A 10,357-nucleotide genomic window follows, 5' to 3' on the forward strand; every position below is an offset into this window, starting at 1 on the left:
ATTTGGGTATATCTGGCAGCATTGTGCAACATCTGTCGAGTGAAATTTTGAACAAAGGATACACCTTGTTCATTGATAATTGGTATTCGTCACCGAACATCTTTGAATATTTGCTGAAAAACAACACAAATGTAATTAGCACCGTCAGAAACAATCGCAAAAATATGCCTAAGGATCTTCCGAAGTTAAAATTGAAGAAAGGTGAGGCTGCTGTTAGATCGAGTCACGGAATATTGGCGATGAAATGGGTTGACCGGAAAGATGTGTACATGTTATCTACGAAACATGCAAATGTCGAAATGTGTAATACAGGAAAAAAGAAAATTCACAAAGGTGGCAACCGCGAAGAGGAAAATACTTTCAAGCCTAAGTGTGTCATTGAATATAATCGCGGTATGGGAGGTGTCGATCGTCAAGACCAACGACTGGCGTGCTTTCCTGTAATGAGAAAGTTTCTCAAGGGCTACCGTAAAATATTCTTTTACATGGTGGACATGGCAATTTACCAGTGCCTATATTCGCGAAAATATTTCAAGAAAATTGTGAAAATTTGAGAAAATTCTAGAAAATTATGAAAATTTGAGAAAATTCACGAAAATTCATGAAATTTGTGAAAATTCATGAAATTTGTGAAAATTCATGAAATACTGGTACTTTCTTTGGAACAATTTCTGGCCGTTTGTCAGTTTTCGAGTTGATGTTTCATAGTCACGCCAGAATCGGTTATTTTCGGTTATAACGCACAATCCTAGGTTTTTGAATCAAAACCTCAGATCTTGAGGTATAACAGAAAATGACCGATTCTGGCGTGACCATTTACTACCCCTTTGAAAATCTCTAAAATCTTGAGTTGAAAATTATGGAAATAATGATTCTGATGAAAGAGTTTTGCAATTTTCCAAAACACAAGTTTGCTTTTTGATTTTATTTTTGATATCGTGTGCGTTTTACACGTTGTTGCGTGATATTAGGAAGAGCCCGCTTTTTCGACGAACGTCGTGAGTTGTGCTCCATATGAGCAAGAGGAAGATCAGCGTTTGCTGTCATGTCGATTTCAATTCCACTTGCCGAATCTTCATTCAGAGTTTCGCTGTTGTGGATTTCAATTACACTTGCCGAATCTTCATTCAGATTTTCGTTGTTGTTTAAATCGGATGAAGTTTCATTGTTTGGTTCTCCAGCGCCAGTCGGAATTTCTTGACCATGTCGTAGAGAAATGTGTTTCTCTACGGTGTAGAGGCTCCATTTTGGCTGTGTGTGGGATTGGTCGTTTGCTGATTTGAGTGAAACGACATGGGAATGTAAAAAGTGTTTGGTTGCGTTGCATGTTCCAGATTGTTTTGAAGCTTATCACACTCTAAAAAATTACTGAAAAAACATTCAAATCGAATATAAAATTTATAACGTGTATTACAAGGCAAAATACAATAAATTTTTGACAAAACAAATCACTTTTTTACAGTTCAGTCGATACTTCAGTCGATACTACGGCACACTTCGTACAACGAAAAAAAAAATATGGAAAAATTGCCAAGCAAAAGTAGCATTCCTCTCAGATTGCAATAAAAATATTCGGACCCAAAACTTGACATCCAAGCCAGAGTGGCAATCCGCTCAGATTGCAACGAAAATAGGGCCAACCATATGAAACATCTGGCCCAGGCGCTCCAAACCAGAGTGGCAATTCGCTCAGATTGCAACGAAAATAAGGCCAACCATGGGAAACATCTGGCCCAGGCGCTCCAAACCAGAGTGACAATCCCCTCAGATTGCAACGAAAATAGGGCCAACCGTGCAAAACATCTGGCCCAGGCGCTCCAAACCAAAGTGACAATCACCTCAGATTGCAATCAAAATAGGGCTACTATTCTAGCTGGATCTTATAGATTTTGTAACTACGACGAATTCTAATAGATGTGACTAAAACCCAGTATTTCTGAGTTTTTTTCTTCAAAAATTTGCATGGTTCCGGAACGTTTTGTTCCACTTCCAAATGTTGTAGCTGTATTTTTGTCATATAAATGAAACAATGGCTTTCATATAAGTGTGTATTTTGGAAATGTTCATAAAAATGTTTTAACAGAAATTAATTTATGATTTGCCGGTGAAAAAGTCTTAAGATTGAATTAATGTAAGTTTTAGCCAAAGTGCGAACAAACAAATGTACTGGTACAATACGTAAGGTAACTGATTGAAAGTTGACCTAGCGGAAAAGTGATCTTAAGTTGTCCGTGTAAATTTATATGGAGAAAAAATTATTGGTCAACTCAACATTCAATAAATCGTGATATGTCCTATGACTATGTATAGATAGGACAGCTCACGATTCAATGTGTTTAAATGTGAAATAGGACCACTCACGATTCATATAGGTCAACTCTGCATTTTTATTAATTCATTAACTTTGTTAGACGAAATCGACAATAATTAATAAAATTTATATTAATTAAGTAAACAAAAGATAAATCTTTAAAATAAAAGTGGTTCCATGTAACATAGTTCCAAAATCGCTGAGAAATTCAAGTTCAAAGTTGAGATTTGTCAAATTAGGTCAACTTTCAATCAGTTACCTTATATCAAACCCACATGAAACATTTCTATTAACTCGAATGTGTGAAGATGCTTCATTTCAAGTAGTGTTTTCGCCGGATGTAGGTAACCGTTTGTAATGACCGATAGCTCGTTGAACTCGTATTGAAGAGTACTTTCGTTTAAACATATTTTTTTTTTGATTCGGTTCAGTATGGAAAAGTTAAAATGTTCGCCCTTATAGCTTCCTTTTCTTTTCTTTTTTAGGGAAGTCGAACTAGCGTCACAAACCTCCGCTATCGCTTCGGTTTATGATAGTAGCAATTGAAACTATACTCAACATTGGATGAGCTAGACATGACCAGAAAGCTTCCCGATGGTGAAAAAATCAATGAAAGTTGTCGACTATTCACAATATAAAAATTTTAAATTTATTTTTAGTGCAAATAATAGTTCGGCAGGTCAACAGAGTCAACCAATGCATAGCAATTAATTTCATTTTTAGCCAAACTTTCTTTAAAAAATCTCTGGAATGTGGACACCCAAAAGAAAGTTTTTTAAGATTTTGCGAAAAAAATGAGAAACCTCTCGCAATTTGTTTAAATATGATGAGCTAGCCGTAATTTTAAGACAATAAAATAAAAAATCGGTTAGAGTGCTCATTGACAAAACATTTTTGTACTTTCATGCCTCCACCTGGCTCACAGTAACAACCTTTAGACCCGATGATATTTTTATTACATACGCCCATCAAATCTCTACAAAATACCACTAAATCAAAATCGACCGGGATCGCTATCACAATAAACACTCAGAAACAAAAATGATTTAAACAAAAAAAAATTGGGTAAATTTTGTGTTAAATTTAGATGGCAATAAAATTTTGAACTTAGCGATTAACCGTTATATATAATAATGAGCTTCGAGTCAACCATTATTATTAATCCCTTTAAATTTTGTACCACTTCACTTCAAATAAAATTGTGAGAAAAAAAGATTTTGTTGAGAGGGGAGGAGGGGACGAGTAATTTGGCTCACGGCGCCAAACAATGCACTTTTCAACAACGTAACAGTTGGTATCATGTTTAAACTGATGACAGGACTAAAAAATAAATAAAATGTTTTTTTTGCGTCGTGTCCCAGAATTCTCGACACCTTGGGTTAATTATTAAACAAACAAATAGTCAAGGTTGCGATCGCTAACGATTTTTATTAGCGACGCTAACGCTAACGCTAATTTCGAAAAATGTTAGCGTCGCTAAACTTATTCGCTAACAGAAAAAAAGTTAGCGCGCTAGTAGCGGCCGCTAATAGCGATCGCTAATGTTTCGCTAAAAAATCTAATGAATAAGACGATTTCTTAATTTAAATTTTTTTTAACATTTTTGATCATGATGAACATGATGAAATCTCAATAATTTTTTAAATATTGTTTTTGATGAACTTTGATTGCATTTTGTTCAATCGTTTTTTGAGGTAAATTTATTAGAATTTATGATTATGTTGAAGATTTATGTTGAAGTTTACCCTTTTACGGGAGTTGCAAAAGATTGAGTATAGTAGCAAGTAGCTATTGCATACTAGTGATGAACAATTAGAAAGTCAAGATTTCATGTGAATTTTGTTAATCCAAAGCATGAAAAGTATTTTACACGATTGCGAGTTGGAGTTGGTCTAATACATGAAATTTCATAAACTTTCAACGGACTTTGAATGTGAAGTACATTTCATAACTCGATTTTTCAACGCTTCACTTCTAGTTAGGCAAATAACAATTCTAATAATTCAATATTAAATTGTTCAATACCTAGAATGTTCTATTTTTCATTAGCGAAGTGATTAGCGGTCAGCGAAAAAAAAATCGCTAATGATATTCTAGCGAGCGCTAACGCTATTAGCGACATTTTTTGAAAATAAGCGTCGCTATTAGCGGCAAATAGTTATCATATTAAGAGCAATTGACCCTTTGTGTAGCCTACATTTAGGGCAGGAAATATTCGTTTTTTGATGATGTGTCTGAAAAAAACTCTTTCTTTTTTAAGTAAAACCATTAAAGCACTTAAAAATGCTTTGTGAGTCATAACTTAACCAACCTGGAAAAACCTGTGCGGATTACATAAATTTACAAAATCTGCAAAGGTTTTTCTAAATGGGATAAGTTATCATCCGGCTCGAGCTGTAAACCTCTCATTCGCTCAGAAAGCCTTTTAGCATAAGATGCTAAATAAAGGCTTTTTTAGTGAATGACATGTTTCCAGCTCGAGCCGGAGAAGAAAATAACTATTACGGCTACTTTATCTTGAATGAATGGAGTCTGTCTCGCACATCTGGTGCAAAAAATCATCATCAATTCGTAGACTCTGAAGAAAATTGCTATTATTATACTTGCCCATCAAATCACAAATTCTTGTTGAATGAGATTACGCAGTGTATTGTGTCATTGTTGTAGCGAGTCTCAATAACATTCAATTTTGTAAACTCAATTGAAAAATAAGTTCTCTGTACAAGAGCAAGGCGTTTACATGAATTTGTATCCGCTCATTAATCTTTATTATGTTCACTACATGAGGATAAGAAGTAGATATATTTTTCAGTTGGATAGTTTTGGATAGTTTTGGAAGGCTAATGTTTTAGTGCACTGCAGAGGTGTGGCTTCTATCATCTTAAAATTTTGTTATATCAACGAATCCGTGGTTTGCCTAAATATTCGGCTAATAATTAGTTGAAATGAGTGCGGATACTAATGATGATACAAATTTGGACGCGATTTTTAGAGAAGTTGGGGAATTCGGACGGTATCACATTTTCATATATTTACTTATTAGCATTCCAAACATTATATCGTCTGCGACATTTGTTAATTATATGATATCGGCTACCACCTTGGAATATCGGTAAGTTTTCTCAGCTTTCCTGTCTGTTTGTTTGAATTAAATAACAGACTCATTTACAAACTAGGTTCGTTAGAGCATATTTATTGGTGTCTTCATTGCTTTAACTTCAAATGATGGATATAACAAAAGAACCAATTGTTTTTATATGTGATTTTGTACAATATTTACTAGATGCGTGATATATATAGTGTTCAAAGAGAATGTCAAAAAGAGTGTTCACCCATCGAGCTCAGTTAAATTAACTGGTTTTTTCCTAGTTAACTCGACTTTTACATACAAATTTTGACGTATCACCCAACGGAACCAGTTAATTTTTCTCTCTTTTACGCTCTTTGAACACTGTATAGAGTGTTTAAGTGAGAGAGATGGCGGAACGCCAACCTATTGTTCCATCTCTGGGTCTGCTGTCAGATTCTTTTGTATTATCAACTCTGTCATCATCACCATCACCTTTATCATCATTCACCGACTTGCGATGTATTATCGATGACAGCAGACCCCGAGTTGATTTTCCATCGCGCTCTACTTAAACACCGTATAGCCCAAAATGTCACGATTATTCAATACAGTGTTTAAGGATAACGATTTTTGACCACTTTGTTTAAACTGGTCTCGGGGTCACACGTCAAAATGAGAGAAATCACATACAAATTTAAAGTGGGCTCAACTCTCAATTTCTTTTTTCATTGATGAATATTTGACAATCGAGCTACACCTAGTTGCTGGTGGAAGATCTCCGAAAATGGAAAATGGGTGTTTTTTAACCTCATTTTTTGGCCGCTAAATGTGAGCGATGCAGATGAAAAATTTATAAAAACCCAAATTTTCTATCACGACGGACATTTTGTTTTCACAAATTTTGTATGGTGGCCGATGTTCGAATTTCTATTGTCATTAAGGATAACCACAATGATATTAAGAATAATCAAAAGCGATTCATTCAAATGAAACGAGATGGCGACATAGTATTTCGTTTGTATCAAAACTGAGTACTTGTAACCTCTTAATTTGTTTTTTTCTAAGTACTTTCATCCTTTTCTGTTATTGCAATGCCTGGACGGATTTCGGCAGCTTATCATGTTCTTTTATTTTGAATTATAGGTGTAGAGTTCCTGAATGTGATGTTAGTGGAAATAATCGGGATATCCCGTTTGATCAACCTTGGTTGGAAAACGCCATTCCGTTCACGCAGAACAAAATCGATAGATGTCATCGGTATGCACCACGGAACAGCACAGCGGCGGTGAATGGACAGTGTCACGCCCATTTGTTCGACACTGCCAAATTAATTGAGTGTTCCGAATATGTTTACACTTCTGATGAGAAAAATGTTCAGACGGAGGTTCAACTAAATACAGTTTAACCTCTTACAGTCTTTCTAAAAACTGTCAAAATTAAATTTTAGTTCAACACTCACTGTGGTGAGACTTACAAATTGGCTCTTGTTGGAACTATAAGTAGTGTGGGACGTTTCGTATTCTTGCCATTTAGTGGACTTTTGGCTGACAAGTTAGAGATGAATTTAATCATTCAAATTAATCATAGTTGAGCTGTGATCTATTTGTTGCATAGATATGGCCGATTGAAAGTGGTTATCATAGGAATGACGTTTTGCAGTCTGATTGGTCTGTTGAAATCATTTTCAGTGAATTATTTGATGTACCTGACGGTAAGATGACGATTTTTTTTTCACAATTATTCAAATATTTGACGCCGTCAGTGCGGTCGAAATTCAAAATGGAAAGTGCCTAATTTTCATACAAGGAAGCGTTAAGATTTACTGTTCGGTTCACTTTTTCATCGATTCGTTCACTTGAAATTCAAATTTTAGTCACACTTACGGCGTGAAATCATTCAAGAGCGGGCTGGCCTGAGTCTTGTGGAGGTTTTTTTTCAAAATTATTCCCTTATGGTTATTGAAGAGGTGTACTAATTCTTGTTTTGTGAACATTTTCTGATGTCTAGCATTGATAAGTGCCGTGGCTCTATTACCACAAGAGCAGGTGAATTTCTCGAACCAATCTATCCTGTATGGCATTGTGCCGATTAGTAACTCCAATCATATTCGGAATACAGTGGTTGATAATATGCCGGAATATGCGGCAGAGTGTCCTTTTCCCAACCACATCCGAGGGGTAATCACTGATTTACTAGCTCAGTAAATCACGGTAAATCACAGTAAATCAAGTAAATCAAAAATGAAGTTTCTACTAAATTTGAATCTATTTACTTCAATTTGTATTAGTTCATGAAATTTATCCTATATGTTTACGGCCACGATACTTCGAAATGTAATCCAGTGACAATTAAAAATTTTTCAAAAATTTTTCAAAATTTTTTGTGATTTACCGTGATTTACTTGATTTACTGATTTACTAGTGATTACCCCCTTGACCACATCGACGAAACTTTGCGTCAGTGGATGACTGTAAACAACTCACTCCAAGAAGAGGCAAAGGTAGGGATGGGAGGCGTTCAAAATTATCGATAATATCAATCGAAAGAAATTATCGATAATCGATTAATCATATCGTTATCGATAATTTAATAATTATCGATAATTATCAAAATATCGAAATTCGATAATTATCAAAATATCGATATTTTGATATTTATCCGAAAATTCATGATAATATACCGATATATCGGAATATATCGATAAATATCGTATTTTCGGACCGAAATATCGATATATCGAATTATCGATATCTTGATAATTATCAAAATATTAATAATTATCGATTATCGATATTTTTTTGATAATTTTCGATAAAAAAAGTCTTTTCGACCGATAAAAAAAATCATTTCCTGGAGGGCGTTGCATAAGTTCTTCTCTTTTGCCCCCGTTCTTTGCTGAAACCTATTCATCACTTTGATTGTATAGATAAAATTCAGACATGCTCTGGTTATAAAATGTCTGTTGGAAAATCGAAGGTAAGAGCGAGCTTGAGCGGGAATATTTCGATGATAATGTATACTCACTGTGTATAGCATTTGCCTTGATACGGTTTATTTATGAGTATTTTAGAAATCGATTTTTAGGCGCGGATCTGAGTCGAAATTTTGTACGACATCCGGTGTACGAAGCTATCGAAGGCCACTTATTTAGCTCTGATACAATTCCCTCGACAATTCCTTTCTTATACAGTAGAATCGTGATTGATCGTTTCCGAGAGTCCTCATCGCACGACAGTTGCTACAGTGAATGAAAACACTTCGGGTAATGGATCAGATAATGCGTTATGTCAATGCACTTCACGCTGCAGAAAGTACTCTATTTTACATGAAAATGTTTACAGTGTTTTAAAGTTGTGTGACAGACTGTCAAGTTTCGGTACAATATTTAAAGTACCACTCATGCTTGAAGTGCGTTGGTTATGTTAGTTTCTGTGGATGACGCTTGACATTTCAAATTTCAAATTTCTCAAGTTCCTCGGGTCTAATTTCAAAATTCATGCGGACGGGTTTGTCGGACTGCCTTGGAGCAGATGTCTCAAATTATGTCTGGTTCGGGACGACTTCGAAGAAAGAGTCATAGCCCTAGCCCGCTCATCTTTATTTTGCATTCTTTGCGTCAATTTCTGACGTCTCAAATGAAATTGAACATTACCCATTTATGTTACATATTGGTTGCTCGTCGTACAGTTGGAATTCTTCGAGGCTTGCGTTGGTACTTCCACATATGCTGGTTCGTTTGTACTGGGCATTGAGCTCCTCACAACTCGATATCGAGTCTTGGGAAGCACAATAATTTCCATATCGCATCCGATCGGCGAAGTAATTTTTGGCTTGATCGCAATGCACATTCACGATTTTAAACACTTGCTGCGAATTACATACATTCCGGGACTATTCGTCTTCATTAATTTCTTCTTGGTGCCAGAAAGTATACGCTGGCTTTTGGTAACGGGTCGCGTGGATCGTGCCGTTAAGAATTTGAAAACAATAGCTAGAGTAAATGGAAAACAGCTGTCGGAAACATCAGTGGAACTCCTCCAATCAAAGTATAAGATCGAGCAAAAAGTTATCCGGAACAAATATGATTTGGATCAGAGTGTGAAGGTTGAAGAAACTGCCGCGCCGGAGACATTTTGCATGATATTTAAATCGAAAACCCTGTGCGTACGGTTTATTGTTTGCTCGTATCAATGGGTTGCGTGCTGCTTTTACTACTATGGAATTAGCTTGTATGCAACACACATCCCAGGTACCAATCGGTATGTGTCGTTTTTGATAGTTGTCTCTGTTGAGATTCCAAGCATATTGATCGCATTGCCATTAGTAAATCGAACACGACGACGAATTCTACTATTTTCAACGCTTTTAGTCGCAGCAATTTCAATTCTGGCAACCTCATTTGTACCGGAGGAACATTCTGTAATAACTGTGATATTTTCGCTAATCGGTAAGGGTTCCATAACATTTTCGTTCACTTTGTTGTACGTTTTTACGGCTGAACAATGGCCAACGAATCTTAGAACAACTATTATGAATTCATGCTCAATGATCGGAAGAACTGGATCGATGATAGCACCATTTGCAGTAATATTGGTGAGTATTATAGCATTTTGAATAACTGCAGATGTTTTCACTAAGCTCTGTTCGTGTTTCCATCAAGGGATCTCAATATGGATCACTACCGGCTCTATTGTTTGGAGCCTCTGCCATCATTGCTGCTATAATGGTCATCTTCAATCCGGAAACATATTCAAAAAAACTACCCGATACGATTAAGGAAGCAAAACAAATATAATGGTTGCAGATAGCGAATTTTAGATTTAATTTATAGCTTGCTGAATTAAATCGGATTAAATCAAGAAGAGTGAATTCATTTATTTGTCATAATGGTGGTCTAGTCGACAACACGGGTCAGATATTTCGGGTGAATTAAATGGATAAGCCCACATTTAGTTTTTACGTTCTTCATTTAAAAA

At 35.6% G+C, this 10,357-nt stretch overlaps 1 protein-coding gene across 2 annotated transcripts; it reads left to right on the plus strand.

Moving 5' to 3' along the window:
• The first annotated feature begins 5,099 nt into the window (after nt 1–5,099).
• On the plus strand, nt 5,100–10,357 carry LOC119067633 (organic cation transporter-like protein). Of its 2 annotated transcripts, XM_037170731.1 has the most exons (7): nt 5,100–5,222; nt 5,304–5,423; nt 6,525–6,765; nt 6,829–6,932; nt 6,996–7,092; nt 9,069–9,974; nt 10,042–10,357. In XM_037170731.1, the coding sequence occupies exons 2-7, from the start codon at nt 5,395–5,397 to the stop codon at nt 10,174–10,176; spliced, it is 1,512 nt and encodes a 503-aa protein (XP_037026626.1). In that variant the 5' UTR covers nt 5,100–5,222; nt 5,304–5,394; the 3' UTR covers nt 10,177–10,357. The 2 variants fall into 2 exon arrangements, with proteins under 2 accessions (XP_037026626.1, XP_037026625.1); XM_037170730.1 differs by having other exon boundaries at nt 5,115–5,423.

This window comes from Bradysia coprophila (assembly GCF_014529535.1).
Source record: "Bradysia coprophila strain Holo2 chromosome X unlocalized genomic scaffold, BU_Bcop_v1 contig_128, whole genome shotgun sequence".
Lineage (NCBI taxonomy): Eukaryota > Metazoa > Arthropoda > Insecta > Diptera > Sciaridae > Bradysia > Bradysia coprophila.